The following is a 26018-nucleotide window of genomic DNA, read 5'->3' as shown; positions in this document are numbered from 1 at the left end:
TCAGGAGAACGGAAGCAGAACTTTTATTCCTCTTGGCTAGGAGAGAGAACTAGCGGGCAGGTGTGCATGGCCCCCCCCTCACCCCTTCCAGAACCAAAGAAGACAGGCAGGCTGCCTCTGCTCGCCTCTCTCCTTTGCCCACGTGGAGGCAGGTGAGCGCAGCACAGGGCAGGGTCAGGCTGCAGTGATGGGGTGGCCAGGGCTGGCCGGGGCTGGGGCAGGTGCTGCTTGGGTGGCGAGGGGCAGGCGCAGGGGCACTTCTCGTCCTGGGAGCTGGTGACTGGCAGGCGCACAGCACTCAGGGCACCAGGACTCGGTAGGGGCTGCCCGGGATGTGCTCGTCACCCCACTTGACCACCAGCGTGTACTCCCCCTTGTCCTTGAGCAGGTAGGACACACTGTAGAGCCTGCTGCCCACGTGTTTCACCAGGATCTCTTCACAGGGCGTCCGGGGCCCATGCACGCCCACCAGCAGCATGTTGTTGCCTGGGAGTGGGGGCCAGGGCTTCACTGCCATGCCCCAAGCCCCGTCCCATCAGTGGTGACTGCAGCGACCCGCTTTGTTCCTGCCCTGGGTCCTCCCCACCTTGCCTGTCTTGGAGTGACAGCCCTTCTTAAAAACAGCCAGCACCCCGTCCACCCAGAACAACCAAAGAACCTGCAGTTTCTCCAGGGCCCTGGAGGGCAGAGGAGCTAGCAGGGGGGCCCAGAAGGCCCCCAAAGAGGCCTTCCCACCCACTCTTTCCCAGGCATGGCCTCTCTGCTTTTCTCTCCAGCCTCCCATTTTTGGAAGGGCTGGGGCCCGCACACCCACCTGCTTTGCTGCAGTCCACCGTGAAGCTGCTCTTCTGGCCCATGTAGGCCTTGCTCAGCCCCACGCCTTTGGCCAGCACCTTGCTGGCATCAGTGGGACCCGGGCCTGGGGCACTGTGCTGGGGGATGGTGGCAGTCTTGGTCAGGGAGTCCACAAACACAGATGATGTCTCATGGAGGCTGTGGTTGCTGACGAGGCGGTGACCTGCAGGGCAGAGCAGTGGACAGCCAAGAGGTGGCAGGAGTGCCCGGCAATGGGGTGTGTAGCAGCCATCTGGCACCAGGCTCACCTGTGACTCTGGCCTTGAAGGGGCTGCCCGCAATGTGGTAGGGGCCGCCGTACTTGATGGAGATGAGGTAGCTGCCAGGTGCCATGGGAGTGTAGGTGACGCGGTAGCCCTCGGGGCACTCTTGGCAATCCATCTTCACCTTGGAAGGCCCGTCGATGGTGACTGAGAGGGCACCAGCGCCCGCATTGCTGGTGTTCACGATAAACTCAGCTGGGCTCCCTGAGGGCACGGGAAGGTAGGTACAGCTGGCCTGGCCCGTTGCCCCACCCCCACCCCCCAACAGAGTCTTGTCACCTCCACATGCCACCTGTTGTCACCGAGAGCTTGGAGGAGGGAACCCTAGTCGTTGTGTTCACACACCAGAAGCTGCCCACGCTGACCTACCTGTGATGCCGCCTTCCAAGCCAGCTCCATAAGCAGACACCAGGCCTGGGTCCCCTCCATGCCCAGGCTCCCCAACTCGGATCTTGAAGGGGCTCCCCGGGATGTGGGTGCCGTTGAACTTGACATCAATCAGGTAGATGCCATTCTCCCGTGGGATAAAGCGCACAGCGTACTTATCTGAGGAACAGAGAAGTAGGTGGTGGGCCTGGAGTCCCTCCTCCAAACTGAGCAAGTGGCACGTGCCCACCAGTGTGAGTCCAGCAGGTCTCAGGGCCCAGTTAGCTTCTTCTGGGAACTGTGCTGGGCACCTTAACCCTACTGCACAGAAATCTTGAAGCCCGAGGGACGAAGCTTTAGATGCCCAAGCTACTGATAGATGCCCAAGCTAGCTTTAATTGCTGCAGCATTTGGACTGAAGTCTTTTGTAAGCAAAACACCTGCCTCAATGCCTCCTTAGAAAGGCTACCCTGAATGCCATATCCACCACATGCTAACTGGGGCCCAGAGATAGGCAGGAACTTGCTCGAGGTCACACAGCCAGCAAGCGGCAGGACTCAGCCGTGGACTAGTCAAATTGAGCAGCTCCTCCCACCCCCAAGCCTTTCCGTGAGTTCCAGGCCCTGGCAGGCCCAACTGCTAGACTTGGGGGTCTCTCTTGTAAGAGATGGCAGGATCATGCCTCCAGAAGGCTTTGTCCTTTCTAGCAGCATGGCCACTGAGCCCAGTCCCCAAGGGCTTGGGTCCCAAGTAGGGGGCGGGAGGCCCAGGCCCTCTCTCGGCTGCTTGCAGATTGTGTCTTGCTTTACACTCTCAGCCTGCTTCCAGCCAGCAGGGCCGGCCCGGGGAGGCCCACTGCTCCCAGCAGTGCCCGGGTGGATGGCTGGATGGCCAGGCAGAGCCTCACCTTGGTCGATCTCGGTGACATAGCACTCCTCCAGGGCTCCTGAGGGGCTGTGCACCTTGGCATCGATTGCCCCCTTGGCCCCATTCAGGCTGACTGCAAAAGAGGCTGGCTGGTTGACCTTTAGCCCTGACTCCTGGAAGCACAGCAGATGTGGTTAGGATAGCGGAGGCTGGGGGTGGTGGGCAAGGGGAGGCTGGGCCCAGAAGCAGGAGGCCCAGGGGGAGGCACTTACCCATCTGGCGTCCAAGTGGGTTTAAAGAGGGAGAGCCAGTGCTTCTCGAGGGGCAGCAAGCTCCAGGCACACACCCCAAAACCCTAGCCCCACACGCTCCAGGCACACAGCGGGCAGGCAGGAAGCGGGGCGGCCCCCGGCCTGCAAGCAGCACTCAGCAGCCCTGGCAGGCGGCTGTCCCTCTTTAAACCTCAGCCCTAGTGCTCAAGGGGCACAGGCTTCTGTTCAAAGCCTTTAGACCTGAGACACGAGAAAAACTCCACGCGGCCGTCAGGGGTGCGTCCTGCCGACCCAGGCGTGGGCTGTTCCCGGCCAGAGCAGAAGCAGCCCGGCGCCCTGAGCTGGGCTGGCTGGGTCCCTGGACATAGGGGCTCTGGTCTGGCCGGGTGCAGGAGCCCCAGGCGGGCGGTTTCTCTCAGTGCCTCACCTGAAGACTAGAAACAGTAAGGCGGCGGGCGTCACCAGACGGAGAAGCCACAGGCACCACGAAAGGGCTATCGGGGATGTGCTCCTCGTTGAACTTGACTGACACCTCATAGTCACCTGGATGGGGAGCGAGAACAAGACGGCCATGCATGCCTTCCCCTGACAGCCCAAGAGGCCCTGGGACCTCAGGGTGTTGTGGGGGAGAAGGCAGGGCTGTCTGTGTAGACCCGGACGGGCACCCACCCCAAGGGGAAGCCTGCTGGCCCCAGCCAGACTGTAGTACCTGGCTCCTGGACCACGTAAGCCACGCCACAGGAGCCATCCTTGCGGTCCTCGAAGGAGATCTCGGCCTTGCTGGGGCCCTCGACAGCAATGGCCAGGCCCCCCGCGCCAGCTTCCCGGGTCCAAATGCTGAACTCGGCTGCAGGAAAGCAGAATGTGTCCTGATGAAGGGCTGTGCTCCCCCCAACCAGCAGGGGCTGCTGGAGACTTCCTCCCTCCCACTGCACCCCCAGCCAGGACCAGCCAGAGCCCCAAAGGAAGCAGGCCTACCTGGCACTCCAGCTTCAGCCCTTTCCAGGCCAGGGCCCCCGGCACGGACCTTGTGGGCTCCCCCTTCCCCCAGGGGCCCCACGGTGAACTGGAAAGGGCTCCCGGGCACGTGCTGGCCCTTGTACTTGACGCTGACCGTGTGCATGCCCATCTCAGCTGGCACAAAGCGGATGCAATAGGTATGGTTCTCCCCTTCCACAATCTCGGCCTCGTGGCTCTTGCCTGATGGGCTAGTCACCTGGGCTGTCATGTCCTGGATGCTAATTTCTGCAGGTGGGAGAACAGGCAGGTGAGTGGGAGACCCAGGCCACGCCTCTCTGTCCGGGGGCCCCGCAGGGCTGGTGCTTAGGCCTCCCTGGGACCCGCCCGGGCGGCCACGGCTCCCACCTGGGATCTTGAGGCTGAGGTCACAGTGACTGCCAACATTAGCCACCGATGGGGCCCGTCGCCTGCGCGTGATGCTCTCTTTCACGCGCCCCTCGCCTGTCACCTTCACGGAGAAGGGGCTGCCTGCAGGAAGAAGGCACAACCCACACCCCAGACAGGTTACCCTCTGCTCGGGGCCCCCGGGGTGTGGCACGGAGAGTTGCCCAGCAGTGGGGGAGGCACATGGGTGCTGTACCCACCAGGCACGTGCTGGTCAGCAAACTTGATGTTGATGATATAGTTGCCAGGCTCCGTGGGGCAGTAGGTGACCCTGCATGTGCCATCCTCCAGGTCCTCTGTGTTGATGTCTACTTTGCTGGGACCCTCGATGGACAGGCTGAGCCCCCCATAGCCTGTGGGCGAGACAACCCTGAGCCGGGGGGCCAAGTATGATGGTCTGACCCCAGCTCCCAGATCCCTACCACCTACCTGCATCACGTGTATCAATGATAAACTCTGCTGGCTCAAAGGTGTGGCCTTCGTGGAGGCCCTGGCCCGAGACCCGCACACGGCTGGCATCCCCGATCTCCGATTGGCTGATCACCACCGGAATGGGGCTGCTTGCCACATGCTGCCCATTCTTCTTCACGTGCACCAGGTGTTCCCCTGTCTCCTTGGGCACGAATGAGATCCCTGGGCACAGGGCAGGGCTGTCAGCCAGAGAAAGATATACAACCCCCCCCACCTTCCCTCCCTCCCGTAAGGCCCTGCTGCCCAGCCTCTTACCCACGTGGCCGTTGCGCAGCCGCTTCAGCAGACAGGGTTCTTCCCGGCCCGAGGGGGGCACCACTGTGGCAGTCAGCAGGCTGAGGTCCGTCTCCGAGATGTTGATGGGGATGTCGGCGGCAGAGCCCACCTTCAGGTGGGACATGCGCATGGAGTCGTCACCTGGCAGGGGTCAGTCACTGTGTGTCCAGGCACCGGGAGGGAGACTGTCCCCACGCCAGCTGCCTCCTTTGTCACCGCTGCAGGCCGTCCCCTACCTGTGACCCTGGCAGTGAAGGGGCTGCCCGGGATATGCTGTTCGTTGTACTTGACCAGGATGCTGTAGTCACCAGGTAACACGGGCAGGTAGGAGACACTGCACGTCCCATCCTGGTTGTCGGTGCAGCTGATCTCTGCTTTGGAGGGGCCCTCAATGGCCAGGGACAAGCCCCCTGGAGAGAGTTGTGAATGAGGGTACGAACTGTGCCCGGGAACACTGCACCAACCGTGCAAGCGGAGGCCGGGGGTGGGGTGGGGAGCCCAGTTTGGGGAGCATCTCCCGTGTCCAGACCCCCCACCAGATGACGGCATCCCGCCCCAATCAGGCAGGTCAGGATGAGAGCTGCTGCTCACCCTCGCCCGCATCCTTGGTGTTGACGGTGAAGATAGCGGGCTTATTCACCACCCCATGGGTGAGGCCTGGCCCATAGGCTGTGACATGGCCACAGTTGACATAATCCACGTAGAACTGTAGGGGGCTGCCTGCAGCAGGAAGAGGGACCACATGGACCGGGGCCTCCCATCATCCCCCAGTCTGTCCCACAGCCCGCCCCCCTGGGAGGTGGTCCGGCATGCTGAGTGGACGTACCTGGGATGTGCATGTTGTCATAGCGGATATCCATCTCGTGCAGGCCGGCTTCACTGGGGGCGTAGCGCACAGTCACAGTGCCATCCTTGTTGTCGGTGATGGCGGGCTGTGCCACCTTGCCCGAGGGCATCCGCACCTCCCCTGCAGGGCAGGGGGGGCCTGGGTCAGGGCAGTCCATGGGCACCCTCCAGCCTCTGTGGCTCCCTAGCCCCTTCCCAGCTGCACTCACCAGTGACCTCGCCCTTCTTGATGGTGAAGGGGATGACAAGGTCAAAGGGCCTCAGGCTGCTCACATCTAGCCCGTTGACCCCCACCAGGGGCCTTTCTGGGGCCTGCGGGGGGCGGAGACACAGAAGGCCTGAGTGAGGAACTGGAGGGAAAAGGAGTCCCAAGTGGCAGGCTCCAGGGTCCCTCCTCGCAGATAGCGGAACAGGACCTCACGGGACACCCAGCCGGCCCATCCCCAAGTGTCCCCGAGGGCAGGGCAAGCTGGGAGGTGGCAGGGCAAGCCATACCCAGGTCTGCTGGCCCCCCTGGGCGTAGGTATATGGTGGTGCCAGCTGCTGAGGCCGTAATGAGGGCTGTGCCGTGGGCTGGTCTCCAGCCAGAGCCTGCAGAGCAAGGCACAGAGCTTGAGGCTGTCCAAACCCATGAGCCCCGTGAGGGCGGTGAGCCAGGTCCCTGCCCGGACCCCACCCCAGCCCCGGACCCTCCTGACCGTCACTTGGAAGGGACTGTTGGGCACGTGTTCACCACCGAAGCGCACGCAGATGACGTATTTGCCGGGCTGGGGAGCCGTGTAGAAGATGTCAAAGGTGCCATCCTCATTCTCGACCACGTCCACGTCCACCTCAGAGCCATCGGGGGTGCACACAGTACAGGTGACCTTGCCTTTGCCCGCTGCCTTGGTGTCCACAGTGATCACAGTCTCCTCCCCGATCTGGATGGTAGGGCCGATGCCAGCACCTGGTGGGGCAGGGTGGGTCCCCGAAGCGGGGGCCGGGGCATGAGCTCGGTGCTCAGGCCGCGGCCATCCACGTGTCAGCCGCCCAGGCCTCTTACTGCCAACCACCAAGCACAGCCAGGCCTCCCGCCCCCCAAGCTGGAATGGTGAGTGATTTCTCAGAAGGCAGGAAAGGTTCCCCTGAACCACCTCAAGCCCGGGAGTCCTGTCTCGGGGCGTATCCCCGCCACATGGGAAAAGCCCAATGGGTGGCACCCAGGAGTCTGAGAAGAAGAAGGGCCTGGAAAGCCCCGAAGCCACTGCCGGGGCCTAAGCATTTGCTGCCATCTCCCCTGCCAACTTGGCTTCAGCCAGTGGTGCCCTGGACCATGCTGACTGACAGCTGAGCCCCGGGCTGCCTTCACCCCTGTGGCCATGCCCTGGCCCTCAGTGCTGTGTGCGGACGCGGTGAGGCGGAGTCCTGCTGCAGCGTGGGGCATGTGACACTTGTTCCCCACCCCTGGGGCCTGAAGGTGCAATTGGAGTTTCCTGACAACTGAGAAGGCTCGCTCGACCGGAGGCTTGCAGAGAAGGGGCAGCCGGGCACGGCCTGGTGCAGGCAGGGAGCCGGGAGCAGGGAAGCAGGGAGGCAGGGGGGTTAGCACCCAGGCAGTGCAGCGCAGCAGAGGGGCCAGCGCCCAGGGGGCAGGGGGGCAGGGGGCCCAAGCCAGAACCATGGCTGCAAGGCGGTGAGAGCAGAGGGGAGGGACAGTGACGTTATGATCTGGGCTCAGCCATGGAGGCTCGGGGGGCTGGGGACCATGAGGCCTGGCAGCGAGTGCTTTCTGGAGCCCGGCCCCTGCCAGGGAAGCAGCTGGCAACACCGAACCCACCCTGGGGCCAAGTTCAAGGGGGTCCCCAGCCAGCCACTTGGCCGGCCCCTGAGCTGTCCTGTCCGCCAAGGGCGCCCACTTTGTGGGGCTCCAGAACTCTATGCCTGGACCCCCACCACCCACCCCGCCCTGGGAGGCCTCACCTCGCACACAGCCACACCTGCTCTCCCTGGCTTGGAACCTGGACCCACCATCTAGCAAGTGGCCTGGGCCCAAACCTCAGTTGGCCCCAACTACCTGCGCTCCCTGCCCAGCACCCAGCTCTTCAGCAGGTCTGGGCTGCTCCATCCTTGAAGCCCCCCACCCCTGCAATTTGGTTCTCCCCTCAAGCCCCACCCACCCACCAGCAGCCTAGCCCAAGCCAGCCTTGCAACTGATACCGAAGTGACTTCAGTTCCCCAACTGGGCTCTTTGCCTCCGCTGGCACATGGCGGCCAAGGTAAACCAAGACGGCTCTCTCAGCCCCAGTCTTGACCCTGCCCCTGGTCCCCAAGGTCCTACCCCCTGGCCCAGGCACACAGGCCTGTCATCTCAGACCCTGAGGCCCCCTGGACAGAGTCATCGAACCCCTGCCACCCTCTAGCTTTCTCCAGGGCCACCTTGGCCAAGGTCCAGGCCTCCAGCCTCCAGAGGCTCCCATGTGCTTGTGGCCTCTTGCTGGCATCCCTGGCTGGGGTGAGCCTCCCCTCCCAGGTCTGGTTGGGGACCATCTGAATAACGTCACTGCTGGGAGGGGCAGGGAGGGAGGGAGGCGGGAAGAGGGTGGGCCACTGAGTGCACTTTGGCACTCTGAGGCTGGGCCGGGCCCCACCATGCTGGCCGCCCAAGCAGTCAATGCTGGTGCTATGGCACTACCAGCCAGCCCCACCCACTCATGCACTGGCACCTCCCCCGGCCTGGGACGCGGAGGCCCCTGGGAGGTGGGGACAGGGGTCTGTGGATCCGGCTGGGGCTGGGGACTCCCGCTGCTTGGGGGAGACCCTGGACTCAGAAGGAGGAAGTGAAAAGAGACCGGGCCTGCTGCCCGCCCCCGAGACTGCCCCAGGGCGCCAAGATCCCCAGACCCCAGAGCCCCCAGGGGGGTGCCTCTAGGGATGCACCTCGCCCCAAAGCTCACAGCTGCAACCCGACTTCTCAGGTGGAAAAACAGAGGCCCAGAGAGGGGGAGGGCCGGAGCACTCATGCCCAGCTCCAGAGGCCTCCCTGGGCCCTAACCCTCCAGTTCCTCCCCTCTGTCCCTGCCAAGAGCTGCAGCTGGAACTGTCCTGGGAATCAGCCGGAAGAGGAAAGGAAGCTGCCCTCTGGGCAGAAGGGGCATTGGGAGTGGCCCCAGCAAGCAGCTTACCTAGCCCGTGACCTCCGATTGACACTGAGGTGAGAGGGCAGAGAGCAAGGAGAAAGGTCAGGTGAGTCACTCAAGGGGGCGGCCCCCACTCCCACACGCCGCCCCAAGCAGCGAGCCCTTGCACACAGGCACACCCAAGCCCCGTGCTGAGCGCCGTGGCTGCTGGCACGCTGGGCTCACCTGTGACGGTGCACTTGCTGGCATCTCCCGTGGGCACGGCGCGGACACGGTATGGGGAGAAGGGGATCTCGTCACCACCATACTTTATGAGGATAGTGTAGCGGCCTGTCACGTCTGGCACGTAGGCCACTGTGTACGTGCCGTCGTGGTTGTCTTGGATGTGTGTCTTCTTGGGCTTGCCCTCCGGGTCCTGTGTAGCAGAGCACAGAGTAGAACAGTTGGTCCAAGCTCACCCTGGCCCAGGATTCCCTCAGGCCCTCTCAGAGGACCAAGTGTCAAGCACTGCTGCTGCAGGGTCAGCCACCATGGCCCAAAATGGCTGCCTGCATCCACCACTGTCCTTTACTTACTTCCCCACGGGCAAGGTCCAAAAGGGAAGCCCCCAGTGACAGGCACGGCCAGGAAACTTGGCACCTATCCTGCTTTATCCCCACAAACACTTCTCAGCCCCAGTCCTCTACCCCAGGGCCAGCCCCAGCAGTAGGACAAGCTCCTCTGAAAGATCCCAGAGTCCCAGCCTTATACCTGGCCCTGGAGAATGTTACAGGCAAAATAGTTGAGGCACTAAGGGCTTTGGTGACATCAGAAGTGAGCAAGTATGTGTGTAGGGGAAGCCTGGGTCTGTGACCACCATCCTAGAGGCGGGGGCCAGGCTCCCAGGTGAGACCAGAGACCCAGACTGGCTCATCTGCCCCAGGCTGTGGACCTCAGGCCCGGGTCCCTCCCCTCCCCACCTGCCATGGACCCAGAGCTGCAAAACAGCAGGGCCAGGTGGCCCCCACATGGCCCACTCACCGTGATCTGGACAGCCAGCAGGCCCTCCCCAGCGTCCTTGGCATCAATAGTGAACTCCACAGGCAGGCTGGCAGGCACACCCGTGGTGTTGAGCCCTGGGCCACTGGCCTTGACCTTGCTGGCATCATGTGTAGGCAGCACCTTAACCTTGAAGGGGCTGTCGGGCCAGGATGTTGTGGGTGGTTAGGATGGCTCTTGGTGCCCAGGCCAGTGCCCCCTCCCCTAAGACAGAGGGCCCTGCTCCTTACCTGCGGGGTACCTCTTCGTCTCCATACAGCACTGAGATGCTGTAGGGCCCCTCACGGCTGGGCACATAGTTCACAGTCTGGGTGCCATCGGCATTGTCCACCACGTCCACCGGCTCCACCAGGCCTGACCCCAGTCCCAGAGACAGAGTCTCAGCTGGTGCTCTGGGTTCCTAGGCCCACTACACTAAAAAGCCGGATCTGAGCCATGTATACTCAGCCCCCACCCAGGCCTAGCCCTGCCCATCCCCAGGAACAGCCCTGAGCCTCTGTGACATGACACTAATCTGGGTACCACCTGGGCCCTTGCCCTCTCTCCTGCCCACCTCTGCTCAGTGGTCTATGTCCTTTTGGTCCCCTTCACCAGGTCACTGGCTCTGGTGTCACCTGCGGCTCCTCCGTCAACTGCCTGCCCACCTGCGTCCCACCCCAAGGTGTGCGAGACCCCCTCCCTCAGGGGACCAGGCCCTCCTGACCTGACCCCCACACCCCAGACACACTCACCTTTGGGCCCCTGCACTTTGACCTGCAGTGGGGCCATGCCAGCCTTGCTCGTGTCCACCTGGAAGGACTGAGGTAGGTTGGCACGGACCATGCCCGGGCTCAGGCCAGGCCCAGAGCATTTGACCTTGGACGCGTCTGTCACATCGTGCACAGGGACCTTGAAAGGACTGCCTGTGGGGGCCGAGAGGTGGCATTTCTGAGACAGGCTGGAGGGCAGGCAGGTGGCCCCAGCCAGGCCCCAGCTGACCTGATTCCTCACCTGGCACTTGGTGGCCGCCGTAAGTGACGTTAAGGCTGTAGGTGCCGGCCTCGTAGGGGACATACTCAACCGAGCAGCTGCCATCCTTGTTGTCCATGCAGGACATCTTGGCCTCAGAGGGGCCCTCAACAGCCAAGCCCAGGCCCCCTGTGCCAGCTCCCCTAGTCCAAACAGACAGCTCGTTATCCCGTGACTTCTAATGCCCACCGCGGCCCCTGCTTGTGGGGCTCTTGCCCACCTGGTCTCCACAGTGAACTTGTTGGGCTTGTTGGTGGTGCCGCTTTGGATGCCTGGCCCATGGACACGCACTCGGGAGGGGTCGCAGCCTTCAGTCACTGGCACCTGGAAGGGGCTGCTGGGCACAGGACTGCCGTCGTAGGTCACGTCCACAGAGTGGAGTCCTGCAGGAGGGCGGGCTGACTTAGAAGGGGCCCAGACTGCCCTGCCCCTTCACCCCCCACAGTCCCTCTGGCACCCCGACACGCACCCTCCTCATATGGCGTGTACTCCACTTTGTATGTGCCATCACCACAGTCCTGCACATAGGTCTCAGTCAGGTTGCCCGAGGGGTTGGCCACGCGAGCCTTGACGTGGGGCCCTCCAGTCTGCGTCAGAGCCCGGGCATCCACGCTGAACTCGGTGGTGGCTTCTCGGAAGACACCTGTGGGGGAGGGGATGTGAAGAGGAAGACGGGGGCTCCAGACACCCCAGTTCCCCCACCCCATGTCCCACGGCAGAGCCTCGCACCTTGACCCTCAATCCCGGGCCCATAGCACTGGATGCCCGAGGTATCCACTGCGGGCTCCACCTGCAGCTTGCTTGGGAAGTTGGGCACAGGCTGGCCGCCGTACTTGATGGTGACGGTGTAGGCTCCAGGGCACAGGGGGATGTAGGTGATGGTGTGCGTGCCGTCACCGTGGTCCTGGATGTGCACCTCGGCCGGCAGCCCTGCCTCGGAGCGGATCTCGATGGTCAGCTCCGCACTGCCCGCACTCGAGCAGTCCACATGGAACTGGCCGGCCTCCCCAGCCGTGGCCCGCTCCAGCCCGGGGCCTGAGCACTTGACCTTGGACGGGTCGAAGCAGGGAACCACGTGGGCCTTGAATGGGGAGCCGGGGATGTGGGTGTCAGCGAAGAGGATGTTGATGTTGTAGTCCCCAGGCTCAGTGGGCACATAGGACACAGAGCACGTGCCATCCCCGTTGTCCAGGCATTCGAGCTGAGCTTCACAAGGGCCTTCGACCGTCAGGCCCAGGCCGCCTGTGCCGGCACCCTTTGTGTCGATCGTGAAGCGGGCAGGAGACCCTGCACTGCCCCCCTGCAGCCCTGGCCCGAAGGCTTTCACCTAGGGGAGGAGGGGCGGGTCAGGAGCCCAAGCTGCACCAGCTCTCTGACCCTTGACCCTCAGACCCCAGCCTGACTCCATCTGTCTCTCTTCTTGTTCTGGCTTCCCTCCCCTACCAGGCGGGCACAGGCCCGAGCAGGGCCCTCGCTCAGAAGGACCAAGAGGAGGAGTAAGGTCCAAAGCAGACATGGGCTGTGGCCCCGGCACCCCCCTTACCTTGCTAGGCTTGGTGGGCGGCACGGCTTCCAGGGAAAAGGGGCTGCCAGGCACAGGTACGCCATCATAGGTCACCTCAACCTCATAGGGCCCCTCTTCACGGGGCACAAAGCGCACCACGCTGTTGTCAGCCCCGAGGCCTGGCTCCACCTTGCAGGGAACCGCTGCCCCTGAAGGGCCCACGATCTTCGACAGCACTTTGCCCTGGCCACCGGCGCCCTTGGACTTGACCGTGAACTCCTGGTCTTTGCCAACATCCACCTCTGTTGAAGCGATGGGGGGAAGACAGGACTGTGAGGCCGCTCAGACAGCCTGGGCATCGCCAGCGGCTGTGCCAGGGCCCCAGCAACTTACTTTCTCCCAGGCCGGACACCTTAATCTTGCTGAGGTCCAGGCTTGGAGACACCCCCACTGAGAAGGGGCTTTTGGGAATAGCATCACCTCCGTAAGTGACATTGATGCCCACTGGGCCCTGGGAGGGGTACAGAAGACAGGGTCAGAGGTCATGGCTGAGCGCCCCTGGCCCGTGCCTTCCCAACTCGGGCATGGGGGTTGGGGACACTGCACCCCCCAACTGCTGTGCCCACTCTGTCCCAGGTGAGAAACCAGAGTGGGCACAAAGTCTCTTGGAGCCAGCCACCCAGCCCACCATGTGAAGGGGCCCACAGGCTCAGCATGTGTACGGACAGGTGTGGCCACAGGGGGTCAAGAGAGCTGGCTACCTGCTGCACAGGCGTGTACTTGACGGTATAGGTGTTGTCATGATGGTCAATGATGTCCACGTCACGCACTGCATCCCCTTTGGCCGGCCCCGAGAACTGGACATCCAGCTTGCCTTTGCCGGCAGCTTTGGTGTTGACCGTGAAGTGGGTGGGTTTGCTAAGCTCGACCCCTGAGGAGACACAGCAACCATCTAGGGGCTCCTGCATGCGCATACACATACCCTGTTCGGGGCCCCGACCTCCCTACGCGGGGGGCCGTCCTCACCGGTGCGACTGAGGCCGGGACCTTCTGCCTTAACCTTGCTGGCATCATGGGAAGGCTCCACTTTGACCCGGATGGGGCTGGTGGGCGTAGCCTGCAAGGGGTGGGAGGAGAAGGGCTGAGAGGCGAGCAGCAACCCAACACTCAGCCATCTTTGGGGGCCAGGAGCAGCACACCCACCTGGTCAGCAAAGAGCACCATGATGGTGTAGCTGCCAGCTCCGCGGGGGGTGTACTTGACCGTGAAGGTGTCGTTGTCGTTGCGGATGATGTCGAAGTCGATGTCGGCCTCGGCAGGGCCCACCACACCCGGGGCACACTTGATGCCGATGCTGACATCACCTGCAATGGAGGAGGGCATGGGGCTGGGGACCTCACAGGGACGCTGCACCCACCGGCCACCCACTCCCAAGGCAGGGCATTACCCTGGCCAGCCTCCGTGCAGTCCACAGTGAAGTAGGTGGGCTCGTGAGCCTTGAGTCCTGTCTTTGCCACTCCTGGGCCGTACACCTTGACCTTGTTCGGGTGGCTGCCGGCACCCACATTCACCTGCAGGGCACAGGGGCAAGTGCAGGGTCACAACCAGCCCAGAGGACAGGCAGAGGCTTTCTGACCCACCGCCGTTGGGCACGCAGAGTGGTGCCACCACCCTTGGAAATCATTTGGTGGCCCCTCAAACACAAGCAGATTTCCCTGGTGGCTCAGACAGTAAAGTGTCTGCCTACAATGCTGGAGACCCGGGATCGATCCCTGGGTCGGGAAGATCTCTGGAGAAGGAAATGGCAACCCACTCCAGTATTATTGCCTGGAAAATCCCATGGACAGAGGAACCTGGTGGGCTACAGTCTGTGGGGTTGCAAAGAGTTGGACATGACTGAGCGACTTTCCTTTCCTTTTCCGAACACAAGCAACCATATGATGCTGCAATTCCATTTTTTGGTGTCTATCCACCGAGAGACATGAGATCACTCGTCCCCTCTAGTCCCCTCTAACACCCATTCTGGACCATTCATAGCACAGCTCCTGCCAACCAGAAGGTGAAAAAACTCCCAAATGTCCATCAACAAATGACTGGAAACAGAAAACGTGGTCTATCCACGCAATGGTGTATCATCCAGCCATTGAAAGGCAAGAAGCAATGACTCACGGTATACAGGCCACAGGGGATACGAGTCCATCCCCACCCAGCCAGAAAGCAGAGACAGGAGAGGCTGCTTAGGCCAGGGCAGGGGGCCTTTGGAGGGTTGCCGACTTTCTTTAGGGGGTGGTGAAAACGGCCTCATCTTCCGTCATGGTAATGGCTTCACAACTCAGAACTCACCCAAAACCACCAAGTTGGATACTGGAAAGGGGTTGACTGTATGGCGTGCAAGTTTCATCAAACAGAGCTGTATCAAATGAAGCAGGGGCCCCAGGGAAGTGGGCTAAAGGCTCACCCGGAAGGGGCTGTTGGGGATGCTGACACCTCCCCAGGACACCATGGCCGTGTGCTTCACTGGCTTCCGGGGCACATAGGAGCAGCTGTAAGTGCCATTGCCATTGTCCTTGACCGTTGCCTCCACTGGGCAGCCCTCATTGTCCTGCAAAGTGGGCAGGAGCAAGAGGCCTCCTGGTCACTGCCTGGTCAGTGGGCACCTGCCCAGCCCACTCCTGGCACGGGGGAGCACCTCACCTGGACTTGGACCTTGAGAGGAGCCTTCCCGCCGTGCTTGGCATCCACTGTGAACTCTGCTGACTTGTTCACAGCCACGCCGGTCTTCTCCAATCCAGGCCCACGTGCCTTCACCTGATGGGAGGCCACCCAGTTCTCAGGGCAGAGTGCCGGCCCCCTCAGGCTCCCCCACCCAGTGGCACATGCTCTTTACCCTGTCTGGATGGAAATCCTGGGGCGCGTCGCGGATGTCGGCCATGAAGGGGCTGAGACGGATGTCCTCACTGTTGCACAGCACGTGCACCGCGTACTCACCAGCCTCCTGTGGCCAGTAGCGCACATCGCAGGAGCCATCGCCCTTGTCGTCACACTCGATCTTAGCCTGCGATGGGCCCTCCACCGAGAAGCCTGACAACAGCCGCCAGCTCATGAGGGCCCTGGATCCCCGGGAGGGTGGCCCTTGCTAGCCTCTGCCCCCGGAATACCCCCAATTGTAGCCACCTACTCACCCAGGGTGCCCACGTCGTCGCCAATGGCCTCCACGACAAAGTCTGCAGACTTGCCGACAACACCGCCCTCCAGCCCAGGGCCCCATGCCCGCACCTTCTGATTGCCGCACTCAGTGCCCACTTTCACCTCGAAGGGACTGCAAGGAGAGAGCCACCCAGGGAGTGCTGAAGGGCCCATCCTGGAAGGATGAGCCTAAGCCCTGCAGGGGAGGAGGCGTGCCACCTCTAAAGCGCTCATCCAGGGCCTCACCTGCGCCCAATATTTTGGCCACCCCACGTGATCGTGACAGTGTATGTGCCGGGGATCATGGGGTAATACTCGAAACCATAGACACCATCGCCCAGGTCCTTCTGCTTCACACGCTCTTCACCCTCTGTCAGAGACAAGGGGAAGCCTCAGGCCTGCTGAGCAGTGGCCAGGGGCTGGCATCACCCTACCCCAGCCACAAGCCAACTTACTGGGGCCCTTTACGGTGACCTTCAGCTCTCCGCTGCCCGCCCCCTTTGTGTACACTTTGAAGTCGGCCGTCTCCTTCACTCGCACACCCTTGGGCTGGAGACCCCGGCCGACAGCGCGGCAGGCACCTGGGTTACAAGCTGTGAGCAGAGGACTGGTTGAGCTGCTGGGAGCTAGTGCAGGGCGACCCCCTCCCTTGTCTCCCACCGGACTGGGCCGGTGGGCTGCCCGGGATGGTGAAGGCCATGTAAGAAAGAACCGGAAGAGACCGTGACCCAAGGACCTGGGGCCCAGGCCCAGACATGGTAGGCCTCCTTCCCTGTGCTCCATCCACACCAGCTCCCCCCGCAGACCCCACACCCAGCCCACCCACCCCCAACCCCCTAGGAAGACAGATCCAAGTACCGTTGACCCTGTGGGCAGAGCAGAGAGCAGCAGGTTTCTAGACAGCTGGAGCGAGCTCTTCCGAAGGTGAAAGCGTGGAGAGAGAGAGAGGGAGAAGGCGGGAGGAGGAGGAGGAGGCCCCAACAGTGGAAGCACAGATGTCCCGAGAGCCGGGGCAGGGCTGCAGCAGCACTTGCCTGGCTGCCCCCATCCAAGACCGCCCAGCTGGAGCTGTGCCCTGTGGAAGGCAGCTGGGGCTGGCCTACCTTGACCCACAGTGACTGTGTAGGGGCTGCGAGGGATGGGCACCCCGGCGAAAGTGACGTGCACCATGTGGACGCCCTCCACACTGGGCTGGTAGCTGCAGCGATACGTGCTGTCGCCCCGGGCCTCCAGCTGAGGCTCCACGGTACCCTTCTGGCCTGCTGGGTCCTGGATCACCACCTCCACCTCACCCATGCCCGCACCTGCTGGGAAGCAGCGGCTCAGCTTCCAGCCTCTCGTCCTCCCATGAGCCCGCTGGCCTCAGCACCCTCCACTCACCCGCCGTGAAGATCTCAAAGTAGGTGGTCTTGTTGGCAATGTTGCCGCTGGGCTCCAGGCCAGGGCCCTGGGCAGTCACTTTGCTGGCGTCTCCCTGGGACTTGTCCACGTACACCTCGAAGGGGCTCTTGGCAATGTGCTGGCCGGCAAAGAGCACGGTGACCTGTTCCCAGGAGGGGCAGGCCGTGAGGCCAGGGTTGGGGTCCCCCCTAGCCACAGCTTTTGCTCCCAGCCTCCCCTCAGGCTGAGGGCTCACCTTGTGAGTCCCCGTCACCTCGGGGACATACCAGACAGAGAAGGTACGGTTCTTGTCGTTATTGGCGGTCACCTTGGCCTAGGGTGGGAAGGAGCCCGTGAGTCTTCGTTCGGAGCAGCCCCGGGCACACGGAGGCCTGGTAATGCGAGGGCCTACCTGCAGGCTGCCTTACCTCCTCCTGGTGCCCAGCCGGGTCCTCCACGTATACCAGCACCTCTCCCTGCCCGGCGCTTCTGGTCTCCACCGTGAACTCTGCCCTCTTCTTTACCATGTTGCCTGTAGGCTCAATGCCTGCCCGGGAAGTGTGAGGAAGCCACGGGTTGGCCTCAGGGCCACCCCCTCACCTGCACGGGCTCAGCACCCCTCCCTATTCCCTTCTGAACTGGTCTCTCGTGGGACAGGCCTGGGCCTGTTTTCTAGAACGCTCGCTCAAGCGTGCCGGGGCTCAGGCTCCCGTCAGATAACCTGGCTGGGTCTCAAGTTCACTTACAGCAAAGTGGATGGGTCCTTACTCCCTAAACACACTCTGCCTTGGGTGGGTGTGACGTGGGGAACATCCAGCCAGTGGCTGCTTTTGATCAGCCCTGACCCACTCCTGTCTGACTTGCGGAGAGCAGTCAATAACCCTGCGGCCACGTGATGGAAGACTCCCAAGGAGCTGACATTTCTCAGAGGACGCGGCCCCACGGGGAGAAGGTGACCTCGCAGGAGCACTCCTGCCTGGCTCCCTCACCTGGCCCATAGGCTCGGGCTTTCTTCGGGTTGAGTTTGGGCCGCAGGGGAGCCCCTGGTTTCAGCTTGGCCTTGGGGAACTGGGACAGGTAGGTCATGACGGAGTGCTCATCCACGTTGGGGTCCACAATCTCCTCGGGGGTGATCACCTTCACAGACAGAGGGAGGAGCCAGTGGGCCTCCAAGCCTGGGGCTCCTGGGACACTCCACCTCTCCCCATGGGGATCTTGGCCCCCAAGCAGACCCCGCTGGCCAGGGTAGGGGGGCATACCTGAGGGATGCCCAGCCAGTCATCAGCTTGTTGCATGGCTTCCCGTGCATTGTTCACGGGCTTGCTGGCATCCCAGGAATCCCAGTCGGGGCACAGGCCTGCAGATGGAGGAAAGTCGTCTGTCTAGGGACCACGGGACCTCGCCAGAGGCTGTCCCCTTCACCCTCAACACCCGACACCCCTCACCCGGGGCACAGCTGTCGACCAGGGCGCCCAGGGCTCTGCCGCTCTGCCAGTCACGGCTGAAGTTGGTGATGGGCAGCTGTGGCAGCTTGTTCTGGATCCAGCCCAGCAGCCTCTGCTTGGGGGTCTGCTTCTTGGCCTCCTCGTCCTCCTCCTCATCCCACATGGGCATGGAGATGGAGTAGTGCAGGATCAGGGTCCAGATGAGGCCCAGGATCAACTTGAGGTTCCCGTCCACGATGGCCTTACTGTCTGCAAGGGCAACGAGTGGCAGCGCTGGGTGGGCACGGCCAACCCGGTGGGGGGGCCTGGGCACAGGCACAGACACATGCGCACACACGGCTTCGGGGGTGGGGTGTGGAAGCACACACACGGAACAGCAGGCCACTCCCAGGCACTGGCGAGTGTGGGAGACAGCACGCCCGAGGGAGGAGGAGGCCTCCATGAGGCAGGGTGGGGTGCAGGTGCCTGTGGGACCATCAAGGAGGTTCAAGGGTAAAACCCTTCCAGACGTGCAGTGCCAATACAGCACAATCAGGGGGGCTGCCAGAAGCCCTGAGGCCATGGGGGCCCAGAGAACAGACAGGCGACAGACCCAGGCTGTCGATCGGGGCCCCTGGGGCCCCGATCCCCAAAGACGGTTCCAGAGAGAGAGAGAGTGGGTGAGTGCTTTGCAGCCACCCAGGCCCCTCTCCAGAGGTCTCCAAGGAAGGGGCAGGGGAAACAGCTGGACCCTGGGGCCTTGATGCCAGGGCCCCTGGGCGGGCGCTGGGGAAGAGGAAGCCAAGCGGGGGTTGGGTTGGGAAATACAACTGCTGGCCCAGGGTGGGGGCGTGAATGACTGAGGCTGGGGAAGTTGGGCAAGGACCCTTTGGGTGGAGGGTGTGAACCCCTGCCGGCCCCCACTTCCTTTGTACTCACCCCTCCCCCGACAGAGCCAGGCTGGGGGTTGGGCCATTGGCCTGGTGTAGGGGAGGGGCTGAACACTGGCCCCAAGGAACCGGCGGTCTGGCCCTGACTCACTGGGGCCCAGCAGGGATGGCCTGCCAGCCGGGATGCCGAGCAGGACACATTCCAGGGGCCCCCTCACCCAGCCCGGGGGGGTGGGGCTGGGGTGGGGCCCGCCAGCCTGGGTTGGGTGCCCAGGGCCCCTCGCTTGGCGGGGGGTTGTGGGTGGGGTCCCAGAGTCCCGCTGTCTCAGCAGTAGGCTCAGCCACTGCCCGCCCTCCTCATCACTTAACAGGCCGCTGGGCTGCAGGCGGGTGGCCACCAAGCTCACCACAGGGGAAGTGGTTAGGGCAGGCACCCTGCACCCCATCACCATGGCAACCCCTCAGGGCCCCACCCAAGGCCCTTCTGGGTGTCAGTCTCAAGCTCTTGGGGACTGGGGCGTAGGGCTGGGCCTAAGAACACAGGAGGGCCGCTTATCTTTGGAATCCCTGCTGATGGGTTCCACTCACCCACTCCCCAATAATCAGGAGAAAATGCTTGTCCAGCAAGTCAACTGGGGGGTGGGGACCAGGCAGCCTCTGAACCCAGCAAGCTGCACCTCGAAGACCAGCTCAACACCACTCAGCAGAGTGGCCTCCCAGTTCTCAATGGGGGGCTCATCCCAGTCCTACACCACTGCCCCGCACTATTGCCAAGCGGCAGGACAGGGGGTCTCAGGCTCGGAGAAGACCAAGTACACGGGAGCACTTGCACTTTCCCACCAGGTTCCCATCCCCAGAACCCTGAGCCTGGAACCAGAGCCTCGGGAGGCCTGAGGTCCACCCAGACCCACGAGGGGACACACAAGGCCAAGCTCACCGGTCCTCCCGGGGCTGGGCCCTCCCCCTGGTCCATAGGAGGCTGGCCCAGGCCGTCCCATCCAACTCACAAAAGAGGGCGGGAAGGACTGGGCTAAGAGTTGAGAGACTGACTGGTTGGATGGCCCCGCCCCATCCCACCCCCTTTCCCCAGCCCCGGGCCAGCCTGCCCCCTCCTTCCCCTAATCACTGCTGCTTTCCAACATTTTTTTGCCTTATATGGCAAAGCTCTGGGAACTAGGCCTGCTCCAGCCAGCTCACAAGAGGAGGAGAAGAAGGGCGGGGGGAGACCCAGACAACTGGGGTGTGGCTCGCCTCCCCACATCCGGTTGCCCCCCCCCCAAGGCTCAAAGATGACTCAGCTTGGCTAGACTGAGTATGGGACTGGGGGGTGGGCCTCGGCCTAGACTTGCATTCCAGAAAAAGAGGTGGGGCCCTTGAGACCTGCTCAGAGTGATTGGGGGCACCTGAGTCTTGGTCCCTCACTTTCTCAGGCTCAGCGTGGACCAGGCCAGGGCTGCAGGGGCTGCTGGAAGTTCTCTTTGAATGCTGAAGAAAATAAAGCTGGTGCCCCTTCATTCCGTGTCTCACATCGCCGCCCCGCCCCCCCGCTCCAGGGCAAAGTCACCAGTTCTGGTGCCAATCCCTGTGTGGCTCCCATCTCGAGAGGTGCCTGGGAATGATGCGGTAGGCCTGGTCAGTGCCAGCCTCACCAGCCCAGTGACACGGACAGTGGGCTGGCAGTGAGCCCAGCACATGTTGGAGTACCTCCCAGGGAACTCCTGTATTCTAGATGCAGAAAAGCAAGTCCTACATAGAAGCAAGAGTTTGGCCCACAATCAACAGTAACTGGGTGTCTAAGCGACTACAAGCCAGCACCCAAACCTATCTCAGGTGCTGTTTGGCTAGCTATGGTCCTTTCTGGGCCCCGAGTTCCCAAAAGGAGATCTAAACTTGGAGCAATCTTCAGTTGAGGGGTCCTAGACAATGGAACCCACAAGCTCCAAGCCTCTGTTTAGGAACCACAACGGTGTTCGGAGGCCCAAGAGCCGTCTCCCAACTGCTATAGGAGGTGGAGAGTCCTGGCCTCCCCCTCGTTAGAGATGGGGCGCTGGGCGTACGGCCAGAGCTTGGCTAGTGCCCGCCGCACCGCCTTCCCACTCCCCCCCACCCCGTCCCGGCCCTCTCCCACCACGGGCGCAGCGGCAGGGGCGCGGCCTGTGGAGGATGTGAGCTCAGCCTGGGCGTGGGCCAGCCGGGGACCGGCGGGCGGGGGCGCGTAGCGGTCCGCACGCACCGCTGGCTTGCGAGCCTTTGTTCTCGAGGCCCGCACGCAGCTGGGTGGCCCCCGGGGCAGCGCCGCAGCTTAAGGGGATGTCTGCAAGGGGTCGGCTCAGGGAAGAGGGGAGGACGCGCGGAAACCCCCACCCTCGCCCCGCCAGCGCCACCGGGCGTCCGGCGCCCTCACCGATGGACACGAGCTTGATGCTCTCGCGGTCCAGGAACTCGAGCGCCACCGACACGTTCTCAAGCTGCATCTGGCGGAAGGTGGGCCTCTGGTTGTGCTTGCGGTGCATCTTCTTCTGGCTGAGCACCTCGAGCAGCGCGATAAGCCGCAGCCCGTCGCTCAGGTCCGTCTGCAGGTTGGCGATGCGCTTGCTCACGCACTTGAGGTGCTCGTTGCACCAGCGCGTGAACGTGTTCTGCTGGATCTTCTTCCACGGCGCATCCTCCGCCAGGTCCTTCTCGGTGGCCGGCATCTCGGCGTCTCGTGTGTCGGCACCGATGCCCAGAACCGCGCCCGCAGCGCTCTGGCCCGCCCGAGAGTGGGAGCTACTCATTTTGAGGCGCGAGGAGCCGATGGGCGGTGCTGCAGCCTAGACGAGGGGACGGCCCTTTAATTAAAGTCGCAGGCACCTCAGCGAGCGCAGGGCGAGGCAGACAGCTGAGGTTGCGCTGCGGTGAGAGCGAGCCCTTTAAATGCTGATGGAGGAGGGGCCAGGAGGCGGGGCCGCGGCGGGGTGGAGCTTTGGGGCCGCACCCGCCCCGCCCCTCCCCACCCGTTGGAATGCCCCCCTGAGTACCCCCGCCCCGGCTCTTTGACCCGACCCCCAGGCTCCGGGAAGGGTCGTAGGGCCCCGGAGCAGGCGAGGCTGCGAGGAAATGCTGAGGTCTCCCTCCCGCGCTGTAGGAAACGCTGCAGCGATGAAAGGCTGAGCAACGTCTAGAGCGGGGGACCGCTTGGCCTGCAGCGGGCACACCATACAAGGGACTTTCCTTCCCCAAGGCCCCTGCGGGGGGTGGCTCGCCCTCCATGAGTCACGTGGACTCCGCTCGGTCCCCGCCGCCCCCTCTCCCCCAACCTCCGACGCTCGGGGGTCCCTGGCCGCGTCCCAGCCGGCCGCCTCGCCGGCAGCCAAGAGAAAGGGCCCGATCCGAAGGGGCGAGCCCTTGGAGAGCGCGGGTCCGGACTAGGCTCTGCTGCCCGCGCCGGGCGCGCGTGCGCCACGCCAGGGAAGCTCGTAGCCGCCCGACCCTAAGCCGCCCCCCAGACCCCCAGACCCCCTGCCCCAGCACGCCTTCCCGCTCTGCAGGATCCTGGCCTGCGCTCGCCGGTTCCCACCGCCTCCCTCCCTCCCCTCTGCACCCCAGAGGAAATGGGGCACTGGGCCAGGAGGCCATCAGCGCTCCAGGAGCCAGCAGCCTTGGAAGGGGCCCGGGCATGCCAATGGGCACTGGCACGGGGCGCCCTGTGATGCGATGCATGCAGAGATGGCGGGTGCCTGCCTCACCCACCGGCAGTCCACCCGAGGCGCGAGGGGCTTCCCCTCCATGGCTGGGATGGCCCCTGAACCCAGCGTGACCCAGAAGGCTGCCAGAGGGAACTGCCCCGGGCTTCCGATAATGTGCTCTGAGCACCTGGGTCTCAGTGGGCTTCAGGGTCGTGGGAGTGCAGAGGGAGCCTCCCGGGCAGGGGGGCCAGGGGACTGAGGGGGGCAAACCATGAAAGGCAGCCGGGGCCTGCCATGGAGCCAGGACTGGGCACTGGGGACCTATTCACTCAAAATACATTTTCTTGTAGATAACTGGAGACTATGGGGGGGGGGGCGGTCACTGTGGGGATACTAAGACCAGCAAAGGCACAGAGGCAAGAGGCCTGTCGGGGACAGTCACTGCCACCCTCTTCAGTCTGGAGAAGCCAGCCTACCCGTGGCTTCGTCCCCAGAGTGGACTCACTTCCCTCGGTCCTGTGTACTTTCCCTCTGCAGGATGTTCCCTTCTTCACATCTTTTTTTTTTTTTTTTTCCAGAAAAGCATGTCTCTGTCCCTCCTGCTTGGTACTTAGATCGAGCTTCCGACTAGCAGTACCTAAGTTCTCTGCTAAAGACCAGTGGGAAAGGAGCCCCTAGGTCAGCATGCCCAAATAAGGCCGACTCTCACAGCCCTGGGGACTGTGTCACCCACAGTAGGGCTGCAGTCAGCACCTGGCCTCCAGCATGCTCTCTTTGGGGCTGCCTGGCACCCCACACTGGTTTTTGCTCACCAGTGACATTTTTCAGTCTAAAGGCCTGACCACTTTAGACACACCTGTGCAAAACTCCACACCACAGTGTCTGGGGACTGGGATGGAGATGGGAGGGACAGCGGTAGAGGGGGACCCATGCAGACTCCTTCCTAGCAGGCCCCATCCAAGCAGAGATGAGAGCCATCCTTCTGTTCCCCTTGCCCCCCTGAAGAGCCAGTCCCCCAAGGAGAGAATCATACTGAGAATTCATTGTCACTCGACAAGTGCCATCCAGTTGGGTTATCTGTGTTCATTTCTTAATCTGCAGAGAGCAGGGAAACTGAGTCAGCGTCAGTAACTAGCAGCCAACTCCAGCAGAAAGGGGGACAGAAGCCTTGGCTGCCAGCCTTAGGCTTCTTCCCTATTTGGGGGGTGATAAGAGATGGGGCTGTAACGAGTTCTTGTCCCCAGGGGACACAGTATCACCACCAGGTGGCGCCCCATCCCAAAGCCCCCAGATCGGGCAGTCCCTGGAAGCCGAAATACAGCTCTTTCATATTTTCCCTTATTTGGAGTCGATTTCTTGGATGTTGTTAGACACACCCCGCCTCCCACCCCCACTCCTGCCCTCAGACCCCAAGCCAGGCCCTCCCACGGCTGGTGAAAGAGAGGCACAGGGTGGCAGGAGAGGCTGCCCAAGCCCAGGTGTGGCAGGCAGGCTGACAGCGCTCCAGTGCTGAATTCCCACCTTGACTGCACTGCTAGGAGCCCGTGCAGGTGGGTCTCCCAGAGGCCGTCACCTACTCCTCCTGGCCCAGGAATCGGGGCGGGGGGGCGCTGGCCTTCACATCCTACCTGGTAGTGAACATCCAGTTCAGAGCCAACCTGGGACAGGGCCCAGCCTCGAATCTAGCCTGGCCAACCCCGTGTGCCCTTGCCCCAGTGGAGCGCAGCGGCCCGGAAGCCAGCCCCGCACCCCTACCCAAAGCAGCCACTGCCCAGAGCACTGATGTCAGGGAGGAACCGATGGTCGACCTCCCTCCTGGGGGCATATTGGCTGCAGTGTCTTTCCAGGTGGCCTCTCGCCCTGACCCCACACAACGTCCTGCTCTCAGAGCCCTGCCTTCCCGGACAGTCATGCAGTGACCTGTCCCCCGGTTCACCCTCCCAGGGCGCCCCCGTGGCTGTTGGGCTCTCACACTGCGGGGCCAGACCCGGATTCCCCAGGAAACCAGGGAAGGCGGCTGCAACACCACACCCCGGCTTGCACCTGGCCCCGGGCACCCCCCCACCAACGCCGTGAGCTGCCCGCCAACCGCTCCGCTGGGTGCCCGCCGCAGACGCCTCACCTGCTCTCCCTGCGGGCGGCCGGCGGCCGCGGGGTGGCGCCTGGCCGGTCTTCGAGCCCGCGCCGGGCGCCTCGGGGCTCTGCTGGCGTCCGCTGCGCGCCGGGCGCCTCCACGCGAATGGGCCGCTGCCGCCCGCCTTCTTGTTGGCCGCACCCCCGCCCCGCACCCGGCCCGACCCGGCCCGGCGAAAAAGCCTTAATTGGTAAAAATCACCCAGGAACGGGGCGGGGGGGCGGGGGGGACCCGCGGGGGCGCGCCGTGAGCTCAGGCACCCGGGCAGCCGGCGACGCCCCCCCCACCCCCGTTGAGATGAGCTCACCCTCTGCCGACGGGGAGGGGCGGCCCGGAGGGTCTGCAGAACCCACGTCTCAGCCCAGCAGCAAAGGCCACCTCCTCCAGGGAGCTGCCCAGTCTTGCGCTGCCTCCCCACCTTTACCCCAAGCCTGAGGCTGATCGGGAAAGTTGGAGTCTACCTTGGAGTGGGAAGTGCAACAGGCCCTAGCAGGTATGCACTGAGCGCCTCCCACCTGAAAGTCTGCACGGGGGCAGGGACCTGAGCCCCAAGACAAGCCAACCAATGTCCCGGGCTGGCATGGGTTTGGCCCCTGCCCAGTGCCAGGCCTGGCCTGGAAGCAAGCAACAGAAACGGACTGAATTCTCAGCAGCACGGTTAGCTGCAGTCCTGAGGGCTGGGCATGGACGGTGGGGTGCAGCCGAGGAGCCAAGTTTCCGGGGAACTAGGTGGGCACAGCCACACCCTGGCACTGCCAGGATCCCTCTTCCTCTTCTGCGTGCCCATTTCCTGGTATTAACAGCTTCGTATTCAGCTCAAATGTCACTTCCTCGGGGAAAGCCACACAAAGCAGTGTCTTCTCACTGTGACCACAACCCTCAAGAAGAACTGCATCTTACATCCTGAGCCAATACTTGCAGGCACACACGCAGATCGACACAAATGGCTGAAATAAACGTTCCACCAAGTGAGACTGTCCCTTACCACCTGAAAAGAACTCTGATCTTTCTTCTTTTCTTCTACTTCATTAAAGGAGAAAAAGCAAAGAA

General features: G+C 63.0%; 1 protein-coding gene across 3 annotated transcripts; it reads right to left on the bottom strand.

The window, feature by feature from the left end:
* On the bottom strand, positions 1 to 25088 carry FLNA (filamin A). Of its 3 annotated transcripts, none has more exons than XM_070366144.1 (48): positions 24957 to 25088; positions 21571 to 21979; positions 18298 to 18546; positions 18112 to 18209; positions 17842 to 17989; positions 17281 to 17399; positions 17109 to 17186; positions 16853 to 17015; positions 16576 to 16776; positions 15928 to 16065; positions 15719 to 15842; positions 15469 to 15605; positions 15174 to 15367; positions 14981 to 15094; positions 14745 to 14888; positions 13734 to 13857; positions 13490 to 13650; positions 13313 to 13403; positions 13048 to 13217; positions 12680 to 12797; positions 12326 to 12588; positions 11512 to 12109; positions 11252 to 11425; positions 11003 to 11165; positions 10765 to 10925; positions 10506 to 10676; positions 10005 to 10128; positions 9757 to 9913; positions 8962 to 9151; positions 8782 to 8805; positions 6319 to 6566; positions 6116 to 6211; positions 5830 to 5932; positions 5601 to 5741; positions 5366 to 5494; positions 5011 to 5184; positions 4754 to 4915; positions 4457 to 4660; positions 4228 to 4380; positions 3989 to 4111; positions 3602 to 3868; positions 3333 to 3470; positions 3051 to 3166; positions 2392 to 2524; positions 1488 to 1664; positions 1104 to 1322; positions 815 to 1018; positions 1 to 486 (listed from the first exon to the last, which is right to left on the bottom strand). In XM_070366144.1, the coding sequence occupies exons 2-48, from the start codon at positions 21941 to 21943 to the stop codon at positions 299 to 301; spliced, it is 7944 nt and encodes a 2647-aa protein (XP_070222245.1). In that variant the 5' UTR covers positions 21944 to 21979; positions 24957 to 25088; the 3' UTR covers positions 1 to 298. The 3 variants fall into 3 exon arrangements, with proteins under 3 accessions (XP_070222245.1, XP_070222247.1, XP_070222246.1); XM_070366146.1 differs by having other exon boundaries at positions 11512 to 11863; XM_070366145.1 differs by lacking the exon at positions 8782 to 8805.
* Positions 25089 to 26018: the final 930 nt, after the last annotated feature.

This window comes from Bos mutus, chromosome X, assembly GCF_027580195.1.
Source record: "Bos mutus isolate GX-2022 chromosome X, NWIPB_WYAK_1.1, whole genome shotgun sequence".
In the NCBI taxonomy this organism is placed as follows: domain Eukaryota; kingdom Metazoa; phylum Chordata; class Mammalia; order Artiodactyla; family Bovidae; genus Bos; species Bos mutus.
Note: the sequence above shows the minus strand (reverse complement) of the source record. Positions and strands in the feature narration are given on the sequence as shown.

Coding starts and splice junctions, on each gene's coding strand:
- FLNA (XM_070366144.1), bottom strand. CDS start 21,943: ATGAGTAGCTCCCACTCTCGGGCGGGCCAGAGCGCTGCGGGCGCGGTT. Junction 17,990..18,111: donor ACTGGCTGGGCATCCCTCAG/GTATGCCCCCCT, acceptor CTGTCTGTGAAG/GTGATCACCCCCGAGGAGAT. Junction 4,112..4,227: donor TGCTGACCAGCACGTGCCTG/GTGGGTACAGCA, acceptor TTCTTCCTGCAG/GCAGCCCCTTCTCCGTGAAG.